The sequence below is a fragment of the Numida meleagris genome, chromosome 1, assembly GCF_002078875.1.
Source record: "Numida meleagris isolate 19003 breed g44 Domestic line chromosome 1, NumMel1.0, whole genome shotgun sequence".
In the NCBI taxonomy this organism is placed as follows: domain Eukaryota; kingdom Metazoa; phylum Chordata; class Aves; order Galliformes; family Numididae; genus Numida; species Numida meleagris.
Window position 1 is genome coordinate 163,574,526 of NC_034409.1, and position 12,666 is coordinate 163,587,191.

At 42.0% G+C, this 12,666-nt stretch overlaps 1 protein-coding gene across 10 annotated transcripts in view; it reads right to left on the reverse strand.

Annotated features, from left to right (window-relative positions):
• ELF1 (E74 like ETS transcription factor 1) overlaps positions 1-12,666 on the reverse strand; it is an 88,760-nt gene that overhangs the window by 22,324 nt on the left and 53,770 nt on the right. For 9 of the 10 annotated variants that reach the window (XM_021374842.1, XM_021374860.1, XM_021374869.1 and 6 more), the window contains one exon: positions 7,284-7,458. In XM_021374842.1, coding sequence (XP_021230517.1) covers positions 7,284-7,458 — 175 coding nt within the window. Of the gene's footprint in view, positions 1-1,472; positions 1,696-7,283; positions 7,459-12,666 lie in introns of those variants that run through there. The other variant, XM_021374888.1, reaches the window with a different exon arrangement.

The following is a 12,666-nucleotide window of genomic DNA, read 5'->3' on the forward strand; positions in this document are numbered from 1 at the left end:
GCTGATCAAGTACATGCACTAAAACACCGTGCCCATAACCCCTGAGAAAATGCCACTATCACAAACAACATTTTAGACAGTACCCTTAAAAAAAATGCTGATTTCTTCTTATGGTTTCTTATGGTCCTAAGAAAGAGAATTCTGTAATTAAAACATGCTCATTTAGCCTAGAGAACAGACAAGCAAACTTCTACTAGACAGCTTATTACCTACAGGTATAACTGAATCCTAAACTTTCTAATCTGTCGGGATTATAGGTGTGGCTAACAGAGCACGCTCCAGGGAAGCAGTATTACAAATTATTATTATTATAAAGACCAATACAAAGGGCTGGCATGCTTTCCAAAAGTTTTAACTACTAGACAATCCCTCATTTGTCTCATGCGGGTGACCATTAGAAAAATCAAAAGCCCTTGATCTTCAACTTATAATTAAGGTCATGTGAAGCACGCACACACAAAAAAAAAATCTGATAAAAATAGTTCTCTTCTGACACAGAAAGCAGATTTGCAAAATAGTAGCTGTCCAAGAAGATAATTCAGTTTGACTAGAGGAGTATCTTACCAGAGGATTGTTTTCAAAATAAATGTAGTATAACAAACAAGGTATACACTCGTTCCACTTCTGGGTGCCATAAACCTTCAGAAACATTCTCAAAAAAAAAAAAAAATTAAGAAATTGCTTTGTTGGATGGAAATGCACAGGCCAGGCTTCCTTATCTTTTGCCATGAATTTGAAGCCATGTTAGGTATTTCACTTACATTTATCAAGCAGTGCAAAGGTCTGCATTAGTAGTCCCCTCCATAGGAGGCAAATGAACCTCAGTGACTTTCTTAAGTCCTGTAATGAGTCAGTTTCACACCCTCTCTCTGTTTAACTTTGAGGAATTTGGGGTGAGGCAGGCACACAAACAAAAAAAAAAAAAAGAGAAGAAAGGAGACTGACTGACTCCTTTGTCAGTCATATCATGTAATGACCTCAGAACATTTATTCTTCACATAAAAGACATAGGTTTATGCCAAGAAATAGAACTAGTGCCTCTGGTTCTTTAAATGACCTAACAACAAAGCACCCAGCCCACTAGCAATAAGCAATCACGCAAAATTTAAGAAAACAAACAAACAAAAAGTTTCACTCCAGATGTTTACAGCTCTGCAATCATATCTTTGGGAGAAGACCAAGATAAGAGTGGACATTCATGCACCAGCCCTGCCTCCCGCTCCCTGCTGTGCTTCCACCTCACGGACTATGGGTGGCTTCTGCAGGAGCCTCCTGACCTCCTGAATTTCTTCTTGACCTCAGCACTGCCACGCTCCCAGCGTCAGAGCCTCACACCCAGACACAACAACATCAGCACGGGCGTGGGGCACCTTTGAGTTGCACAGCGTACTGCCTCACTTCACTGCCAGCTCTCCATCCCACATCTTGCACAGAAATTCAACCAGGTCAGGACCTGCACTTCTCGGGCCTACCTCAGGCGATGGCGGAGCGAAGCCACCAAGCCGGATGGCTTCATGCTGTCACACCTTGTTGAAGGTGCGCTTTGGTAGGCCTCGGCTCACAGGGCCATGGAAGGGGAGGAGGGAGGAGTGCTTACTTGCTCATCCCACGCTCTGTGACTGCAGGATGAGGAACAAACACGGAACCTTTTGTCACACTAAGGGACATGGTTAGCGAGTATAGTGGTGATGGGTTGATAGCAAGACTACGTGACCACCGTGGTCTTTTCCAATCTTAATGATTCTAATCTAATTAGAATTAGAATCTCCCAAAAAGCGTAAGGAGCAACAGCCACAGGTATCTATCTATCCACAGATACAGAATGCTAAAAAGCAAATTTCTTAACCACACTAATCCCCTTGCTAGCATCCTTTAAGTCCCTTCTTAGAAGATGACTTCACAGGATGGTTTGAGCCAAACTAATCACTCTGTTGCTGAAAAAACAGGGATGCGGTTCTGACTCTCACATCTCTACCCCAGTTCACAATCCAAACACCTCTCAACACAAGCCAGGCTTCACGCTTTTTGATCACACTGTGAGGCAACTTAGTCCCGTACAATGGCTGAAAATAATTCTGACAGGTTCTGCTGGGTTAGCAAGTTGAATTACAAGAACTCAAGAGCTAACACAAACAAGCAGTGAGATGCCGCATGCAGCAATGTAATCACAGCCTCCCTGTCCTACTAGCAGCAGCATTCAACTTCAGATAGCTCTCAGAGATAACCAGCCCAACAAATTAGATTGAGCTAGTGTCCTCCCTTAATGTTGCCAAGATATATTTCAATCACAATTGGATTTGCCAGTCAGAATGTCAGTTATGACATAGTCACAAATTGAAGAGGAATTGAGGTGAAATAGCTTATTTGTTACACTTCAAAGTCATAGCTGCAAAAATGCTGTTTTTTCATTTCAAAGAATTACCTATTTTAAACAGGTAGGAACTTAAAAAAAGAAAGAAAGGAAAACAAAACCACACCCAAAAGTAACATTTTTTTTCCCAGAGTACTCAACAAGATCCCGATTATCTGAGCAAGCCACAAATTTAAGCCTCTGTGTATGCCAATTACAACCCAATTACTGTGGATGCATGTTTGCGATGAATCAGCAGAGCTCACAGCTAGCAGCAGACCTGCCCAGACAAAGTTTTCTTCTCTTCTCACCTGGTGGAGTAAGAACCCAGACATCCAGCCTGCAGCTGCCTCCTTCAGCCCAAATTCCCACTGCCTGTACTCCCACCTAGCATACTTTTGAATGCTTTACACCTTCCTACTTGAGCAGGCTCCTGACAAGGTGGCTGCTCACTTGCCCATCACTCAGCTCAGGGACCCCACCCCACTCCCTCTGCCCCACACCTCTCAAGGCAATCAGCCCCAAAGAGCCAACACTGGGGGCCCTTGCCCAGACTAGATACGGGCTGTGCTACTCACAGCTGTATTTAAATGCAGCACTGATTTTTACCACGGACAAAAAGGGACCACGGAGTCTCAGAATAATGTTGGAAGAAATCTAAAATTGTGAAAACAAGGAAGAGATTCGTTAAATACAGACAGACTTTTTTTTTTTTTCCAGAATAACTGACTGCTAAATTTAACTGATTGCTTTTTAATATAAATGCTGCACCAGTTGTTAACTGATGCTGGAAAACCAAGTGCTACTTTTGAACGCGTGTGTTTCAAGGAGACCTATATATCACACTTAATTTTCTTTTTTAAACAAGGCTTTAAAATTTAGAAGCAAAATTGTCTCACTGGGGAGCTACATGGAAAAACACTCATCATTTCTACCAGATGGTATAAGCACTACCGAGAAACTTCTCTACAAAGTAACTGAGATCTCATCCATTTTTTATTATTATTATTATTTATTTATTTTTTTTTTACAACTGGCATCTTGTCAACTGAAAATCCTCATGGATTAAGACTGTGAAATTCTGTTTCCAACTCAGCAGTCCTTAGGATTTCTCTGCAGCATTATAAATGATTACCAAACGCGCAGGGGTTGTGCTGGGTTACAACACGTAGTACTTGCCCTTCATTCTCTTACTTGAACAGTTTGGCTTGTGCCATCAGTGCTAGACGTTCACCAAATGCACAAGCCAAATGCAACCAAACTTGGAAAGACTGTAAAATAACTTCTGAACTGGCTGTTAAGCTTCACTGCTGATCTATGAGAACCTGTATTTCTGTGCTCTGCATTCAGAACAGGGCACAGTGAATCAAAGTGCCGATTTTTTGTCCCTCCTCCCTCACACAAACTTTCTCCTTGATTCAGTGAGAAAGCATGGGTGAACCACAAAATGGCAGACTTTGATTAACTACTATTTTTCTACATTAAATGTGCCAGCCTTGAGAAAAAAAATTCTGGAAGTTACATAATCCAATTAGTGCCTTCTTCCTATGCTTTTTATAACTGCAATTAGTTACATTAATAAGGTAAATGAAGTGTACCAAATTATACCATCTGACAAGATGGCCTAAAATTTATTGTATGCAAAACTTTACCTGCTGTATTTTTCAAAGAGGAAAAAAAACACACCTCAATATTCTCTTTAGCAATAAAGCTCTATTCAAAGCCAAGTGCTCTAATCTATTTTCTTAATCATCTTTTGCTACATGACAATTAATCATTGGAGGCCACATTACACTGGCAACAAACTGGCCATACAAATTGCCATCACAGTTTTTCCAGAGAAAAGCATTGTTAAATTTAGAGAGTGATAGGGCAAGTCTGCCTATTAATTATAAAAAGATTATAGTGTGTATAGCATAGCTAGAAAACTGGCTGCTGGCCATCTTTCAGCAGGGTTTCAAGTAAAACAGATGCTGTTCTTACAGCTGTAGTTTTCTGCAGGTCATAACTTATACTACAGATAGTAATCATGGCAGTGTAATAGCTACTTTTGAATGGCTTAAGCTAGATCCTATAGGCAGAGAAGCCTACCAGAGTCCGTAATTCTGCAGATACAGTAACACTAAACAGTAATTCCTGCAGTTTCAGCAGACCTACTTCTGATTTCTAGTAGTTTAGGGAAGAAGGAAAGCTTGATGTGTAACAGACAAAAAACAGCATTGAAGACTTGTAGCTTCAAAAAAAGATTTGTGCATATTTAACAATGATGGCATTTTCAGTTTCATTTTGCTGTGAACTTCAGTCTTTTGAATATTTTAAGTTGGAATTAGCGCAGTCTTTACAAGGTCTGATTCTCTCTCAGCAGCATAATGTGAAAGTGACTGAAAAGATTTGTACAAACTTCAAAGAGCAAAACAACACATTTTGCTGTTGAGACCAAACACACACAATTAAAATCAGGATGGGAGCTTCAAAGATAGGAAATAAACAAACAGAAAACAAAGTAGGTGGGAAACGCTGGCTGCTATTAGCTCCACTTCACAAGTAGCCCATTGCAAGATGTGCTTGCACCTGCTCTGGCAGCTTGGTTGGGCTGCGTACCTGCAGCCTGGGCAGGGAGATGATGAAGCCATGGTCCTTCCCTACGCTCTCTTCCCACCTTCATGGGGGGCTCTTGGCCCCCCTCATCCTGTAATCCTACCCTGCTAGGGACTGGCAGGGGCTCCCTGACAGAAACTTGCTGCTGAGCCACCTTCTCCCTGGGAGCTCTGAGCAGTGGTGCTGGTCCCAGCCCAGCTCAGAGTCATCTCTTCATGCAAAGCCAAGCACTCAGTTTCCAGTGGCCGAGGAAACCTGCAGCACACACAGCAGCTAGCACTCTGCAGCGTGAACCAGATGATTAGTTAACGTCTCCTTCATTACAACAATCTCTACAAAGTCAGAGCTCTGGTTTTCTAAGGACTTGGCCTTTAAAGAAAAAGATTGCTTCAACTAGAATGGATGATGTTAACAATACAGTGCTTGTCTGCCTCCAAAGTATCCCTTGGACACCATCAGCTACAAGGATTACATATTTTCACTCTCTGGCAGCAAACCCTTCTCATGTGACTATTTACGTTAGCAACAAAAAATCTTAACAGGAGTAGTCACAAAAGCGGAGTTTCACAATTACTCATGCAACTGTCAATTCACACACAGTATATTACAGTGAATACGCATTCACAAAAAGGATGAAATTCATCAACTACAAAATATTCACGCAGTCGCATTAAGTGGTGCTTAAGTAACACGCTGAGGAAATGCCAGTTACAGTGTGAATAATTAATACGAATAGCAAGCGAATAGCTGGCAAGAGGTTTCAACTTGAAATAATGTTTAAGCACGTAAGACTTTCTTGAATAATCAGTTATATTATTTGTACAGTCACAGTCTGTTCACAGATAATTCATGGCTTAAAAAAAAATGGGGCCACATATATCAGATAAAACCATTTACTGGGAACATTTCACGTCAATTTACCCTGTGAACTGCACCTCATGTCAAGTTTTGCTGAGTTTGGCTTTTGGTGGTAAAAGACTGTAACAGAGCCTTTGGAAGTAGTGTCAGAACCGTGACTGAAACCAGCAGGCTGACTGCAGCCCTGGGGACAGCTCAGCTGGAGAAACCTGATCACTGAAAGATGGCACAAACAGATCTCAGCTCTGAAAAGCATCTACCCCACCTCTCAGACTTAGTCTGCAAAAATGCTCCAAATATCTACTTTCAGCAAATTACTGTTTGCTTTGGGGGCTTGTTTTAGTTTTGTTTTCTTTTTAATAAGTTTCTTATACGTGACATATCCTCCAGCTTTCTCTTTTACGCTATCCTTCCTAATTGAATTTATGCAGAACATTTGTATTTTAAACATTTATTATTAGAGATCTGAAGTGAACACTATGCCGAGCACACCTACATCAGTGTCATGCTCATGTGCACAGTTTACAGTTGGCCATTTGTATACCCCCAAGAAATCAAAACAGTACATCTACACATGCTGTATATTACTGCTTTTTGGTATGTATGTTTACTTAGGCTACATACCAACCACTAAAAAAAAAGGGGCAAAAAAATAACATTAAGAGCAGTGCACAACCTTTCTGGTACTTTGAGTAGAACCCTATCTTAATCTGTACTGATGGATGAAGCCCATCACTGTACCAGCTGTGCAGCTGGAATTGCAAGCCACCTGATACTGGAATTAATGCCATCTTCTCCCTGTGTACTCAGCCCTGGTGAGGCCCCACCTTGAGTACTGTGTCCAGTTTTGGGCCCCTCACTGCAAGAAAGACGTTGAGGCCCTGGAGCATGTCCAGAGGAGGGCGACGAAGCTGGTGAGGGGTCTGGAGCACAGGCCTTATGGGGAGTGGCTGAGGGAGCTGGGATTGTTCAGTCTGGAGAAGAGGAGGCTCAGGGGAGACCTTATTACTCTCTATAACTACCTGAAGGGAGGTTGTAGTGAGCTGGGGGTCGGCCTCTTCTCTCTTGTAACTAGTGACAGGACGAGAGGGAATGGCCTCAAGTTGTGCCAGGGGAGATTCAGGCTGGACATTAGGAAACACTACTTTTCTGAAAGAGCAGTCAGGCACTGGAATGGGCTGCCCGGGGAGGTGGTTGAGTCACCATCCCTAGAGGTGTTCAAGAAACATTTAGATACAGCATTGAGAGACATGGTTTAGTGGGGTTATTGGTGGTAAGTGGATAGTTGGACTGGATGATCTTGTAGGTCTTTTCCAACCTAGCTAATTCTATGATTCTCTGTCATGCACAGGATTGATGGCATTCAATACCGTTATAACTTTGTTTCCTATTCATTTTTGTCACTCAGTTTTTCCTCACTGCTAGCCACAACCATCTTGTTGCAAAAGCATAGCAGATAAATGATTTTATTGCAGACCTGCGAGGGGGATATCATCATCTTCGATGATTTGTTCCTCTGCGACATCCAGAGAGTTCTCAGTGATCATATCACTGGGTTCATCCACGCAGGTTAAGCCAGAATAGTTGTTTAGGAGATCTCCACTAGGGACATGTTCCACGATGACAGCAGGAAAAATGGATGGATCACCAAGCTGTAGGAAAAAAAAAAAAAAGGAAAATTAAAGTAATGACAGAACATACCCACTTAAGCATTTACTGATGAGGATTTCAACAAACCCATAGCACAGCACCTAAATATTAGATGATCAGGAGAGAGTAACAAAAAACAAGATGATTTTTAGCACACAAAACGAAAACAGCAGCAGCGTCCCGCTATGGGCCAAAGGCTGAATATCACTACGGATAGTACATAATACACTGACACGACTGCAGTAGGTAATACAAGACACCCACAACAGCATTTTACAGCTAGAAAACTGACAGAACAGACGACCGGAGCAGTGCAGTAAAAGCCAAATTTTGCTGGCAATGATAGCAGCAAGCAACTTGCTGCAAGCAGCCCTGCTCTTCCTGTCTATCTGTGGGCAGAGGGTGGTGTGGCTGTGAGCACTGCAGGAAGGTCTCACCAGCATTGAGTTTGCTGTGAGACAGTAACTTAGGGGTCACCTACTACGAGGGTAACAAGTGCAACAGGGAGTGCTTGATACACGTACCATAATATTTTCCACCTCTAATTATTATGGTTTCTTCACTTGCCGTTGGTCCCCTACTTGCCTTTAAAGTCTGCTTTCAGCCATCGTCCTTCTCTCTCAACAGTTATTTTCCATGAGATACATCAGAAAAAAGGCACTTTGGAAAGCCCAAATCAAGCTGGCCGGTAGTAGTAACAAGATGCACATTCTCCAAAGTGGCAACCATTCAATAGGAAGAGGTTTGCAGAAAATGCCATTTACTACAGAGAAAGTATTTTCCAAAGCGATTCGTTCAAAACGCCATTTGCAGGAAGCAAGTCAGCGGGTGGTAGCATAGGAGGCTCAGAGGAAGACTAGTGTAACTCTAAGGCTCTCTCACAACAAAAATCAGCCACATTATGAATTTAGCATGCTTAAAAAACAAGAAAACAAACCAAACGTTGCTCAAATGTGCTCCTATGAGAAAACCTGCGTGCGTGTATTTGGCCTCACTCTCTCCACAGAAGAACAAAGATATGCAAAAATCAAGCAGGTTTATTTTTTATTATTTAACCATGCAAGAAAAAAAAATAGCAACATAAGATCATGAGCTTGTTTGGGCACTGCTCATGTCTCACAGTCTTGCCACTGCACAGCCCACCAGCAGCAGAAAATGGTCTCAGAGCTGCTGTCTCCATGCAGAGAACGGCAATGGGAGTCAGATTCTCCCAGGGAAGAGTCTGGAACATACATATTGAAAGGAGAAAGTGCAATTAGAATCTTTATGAGGCAGTAATTACCATCCGAAATTGCTCTGTGTTTTGTAAAACATGCCTCAACAGCAACTGTGGTAAATGGCAATTGGGAAAAAAATGAAGAATTTGGAAACAAAACTAATATTTCTAGGGGCTTCTATCGTAAGTGCACTGCTAAAAAATTAAAAGCCTACAAAACCAAAGAGAAGCAAAATAAGCAAAAAAGATAGAGCAGAGTAATGAGATGAAAAATAAAATTGTCTGTATTTGGAAGATTTTCAACAGTAAGTTCCACGAACTAGAAGGAAGGTGGTCTGTTATAGCCATGTTGTTGTGATACAATTCACGGTACAAAGCAGCCGAAGCATCCCAATTTCATAAGTGTGCCACAGTTTGTAAGCTGTGACGTGCCCGTTACATACACTGTACACGCACATATGTAATCAAATTAAAAAGAATGACTGTAGAAAAACCTTACATACTGCACTTCACTCAGGCTTGTGTCACCTGCAAGCAAGAAGAGCATGTGTTCTGCAAGCATCTGCTCGTTAGTCTACTGAGCAGGTAAAAAGCATGGATTTTAGACAGGGAAGACACAAACATGAAGACTTCAATATTCTCATCCTTTTCTAGCCCATAGACACTAGGGGTGAAGTTCATCTCACCCGACTTCAAGCAATTGTGGCGCAGGTACTAAGACTTGACCTACTGAGCTTAGGTTTCCTTCAGAGTCAACAGAGAGGGTTTTTTTTAGAGCACTATTTCCCTGACTGGTTTTAGGCTCCTGTGTCACAAGAGGATGAATCACACCCTATAAAAACACCTGGTTCTCTCTACTGACTATGAAATGGAGCAGGTGTCAGAGTCCCTAATTCTGATGCAGACATCCAGCTTGAACATATCTATCTGAAACAGGTCAGCTGCCTTCCTGCAGTGTCTCTGCAGTGAGGCGGTCCATCCTTCCTTCCTGCTGCTGGGCTTGCACTAGTTTGATACGCAGGGCTTGCAAAGCTTGTCTCTCAAGTGGTTGTTTATACTTAGGATGAGCCTCTTGTTAGCTCCTTCTGGATAAAAATTGACTCTGGCTTAGCACCTTCCTTTTTTAATGACTGAAGTTCACATCACTGACTGTCTCGGAGAGGCAAAAATACCTCCAACACCACAGTTATTCTTTAGTCTTCTGTTTCAGAATAAGAAAGGAAACACAGAACAAATTGACTCTTCGTCACTTTTATCTCTGTTTCTCAAATCCCTGTTTATCTCCCACACTACTAGTCACTCTGTTGTGAAACCTCATTACAACAGCTCAATCGTCCATTCATTAAGGTACCATCCTTCACCACTAATTTCCACACTGATGATAATGCTGCTGTCATGAATTGTAGTGGCAGTGGGTCTGATCAGTATAATCAAGTATGACCTACTCTGCAAGGCTCAGCTGAATCTTGATTATATCTGTAAACAAATGCCATAAATATACTTTGTCACAGCCAATGTGCGCCCATCTACAGGTATGGAAATCCATCTTGCAGGGAGAGACTTGGTCACACAAATCAGCACTGGCCAATTTGAGGAGCTTGCTGACACTACACTTGCTAAAGACAAAAGACAGAGAAGCAACTTTAAGAATGGTGTAGAAAGGCATTTGCTGATGCTAGGACACCACATGGAATTTTCTTTAAATAAGTAATTTAAACTGGAGTCATTAAATATCATTTCTTGTGGCCTATTTTTTGTAAATCGTTATTAGATCTGCTTCTCAATCATTTATTGCTGCTGTACAAAGCATGGATTTTCTATCCTGCCATGGATATGAAAAGGAGAGGCTGGAGCAGATATCAAAAAAGGTACTCAGCGAGAAAAACAAATGCACTGTAAACAAATCTAATTCAAAAGACATTTCTGAAAAAAAAAAATCACCACTGTTTCGTATATTTGCAATTGGTTGTGATTCCTTTCACAAGCAGCTCATTCAGTTTCAAGCGCCACTACTAATTAATACTGATACACATAAAACCACTGAAAGATAAAATCTCACCTTAGCACTTCTGTAATGTTCTTGGTTTCTTTCGAAGTACCTGAATCCCAACAATGGGGCAAGCCAAAGTTTCTTGTAGCTCTCAAAACACAGGAATAATTTTGTACATATTTCGAATTGCAAACGTGACTGTGCTTACTATAGCTCCCTGTGATGGCAGTGTAACTCCATAAAGGGAAAACACTGCTGAAAAAAGGACTGCTACTTATTATTAATTACAGAACCACACAGAATTGTAGGGGTTGGAAGGTACTTTCAAAGATCATCTAGTTCAGCCCCCAGCTAAATCAGGTTCTCTACAGTAGGTTCCACAGAAAAGTGTCCAGGTGAGTTTTGAACATTTCCACAGAAGGAGACTCCAAGATCTCTCTGGCCAGCCTAATCCAGTGCTCTGTCATCCTCAAAGTAAAGAAGTTTTTCCTCACGTTCATACAAAACTTTCTGTGTTCCAATTTGTGCCCATTGCCCCTTGTTCTGTCACTACGGTTTATGCACCACTGAGAAAGCTTGCCCCCATCCCATCCACTTGACACCTACCCTTCAGGTATTTACAAGAATAGATAAGATTCCCCTTTTGTTCTTCTGCAGGCTGAACAGGCCCAAATTTCTCAGCTTTTCCTCATACAGGATGTGCTCCAGGTCCCTCATCATCTTTGTGGCCCTCCGCTGGACTCTCTAGGAGATCCCTGTCTGAACTGTGGAGCCCAGAACTGGACACAGTACTCCAGATGTGGCCTCACCAGGGCAGAGTAGAGGGGAAGGATCACCTCCCTCATACTGCTGGCCATGCTCCTTTTAATGCACCCCAGGATCCCATTGGTCTTCTTGGCCACCAGGGCACACAGCTGGCTCATGGTCAACCTGCCATCCACAAGGATACCCAGGCTCTTCTCTGCAGAGCTCCTTTCCAGTAGGTCATGTCCCAGCCTGAACTGATACATGAGATTATTCCTCCCCAGGTGTAGGACTCCACATTTGCCCTTGTTGAAACTCATCTGCTTCCTCTCTGCCCAACTTTCCAGCCTGTCCAGGTCTTGCTGAATGGCAGCACAGCCTTCCAGTGTGTCAGTCAATCCTTCCAGCTTTAAATCATCAGCAAACTTACTGAGAGTGCACTCTATCCCTTCACCCAGGTCATCGACGACAGTGTTAAACAAGATCAGACTCTGGGGAACACTGCTAGTTACAGGCCTCCAACTAAACTCTGCACCACAGAACAGAAACCCCTCTGATTAATTAAATTTTATTACTTCTCTAACAGCAAGATCACAAAAACTTATTTCTAATAAAAAGCTCTTCTATGTGGACTAACAAAAAAGGCAAAGAAAGTAGAGACATTCTCATTCCAAAAATTTTTTTAACCAGAAGACCCAAATTGAAGCATCAGCAATGTTCAAGTTATCAAGTAAGCCATCAGAAAAAGCAATTCATACATTTTTTTACTTTTGCCTACTTCTCCTGCTTCACCTTTCTCCTGCTATCACCACAATATAGTTAAAACATGGCATCCTAGATGCACCAAAGCTTTGGTTTGGCTTCAACACATCTTCCCCATCTGCTGGGCAAATAAAGATCTCCAGCTTCTGCTAAAATCTTCTCGAGTCTTAGGCACCAAATCCCTCACAGTGTAATTTCTTTCTGCAGGCCAGCCCTGTATATGGATCTGTAACTATTTGGAAGAGCATGAAACTTCAGACAGATGCTGAAGTTCCTTGAATGTCCCATGAACAGGTCCCTGCAAAGTACTGGTCATTCTCCATGAGGGGAAAAGCTAAAACCTCCTGCAAAAAAAGAAAATAATAAAGGAGATTTCTTCTGCACTGGATGTAGCGTCACCTTATATGACAATCCAGATCCAGTCTAATGAAAATGCTGAATTTTACTGGAAAATATTGTCCCAAGAATACTGTGACTAGCTTCCAACTGGCTTGGAAG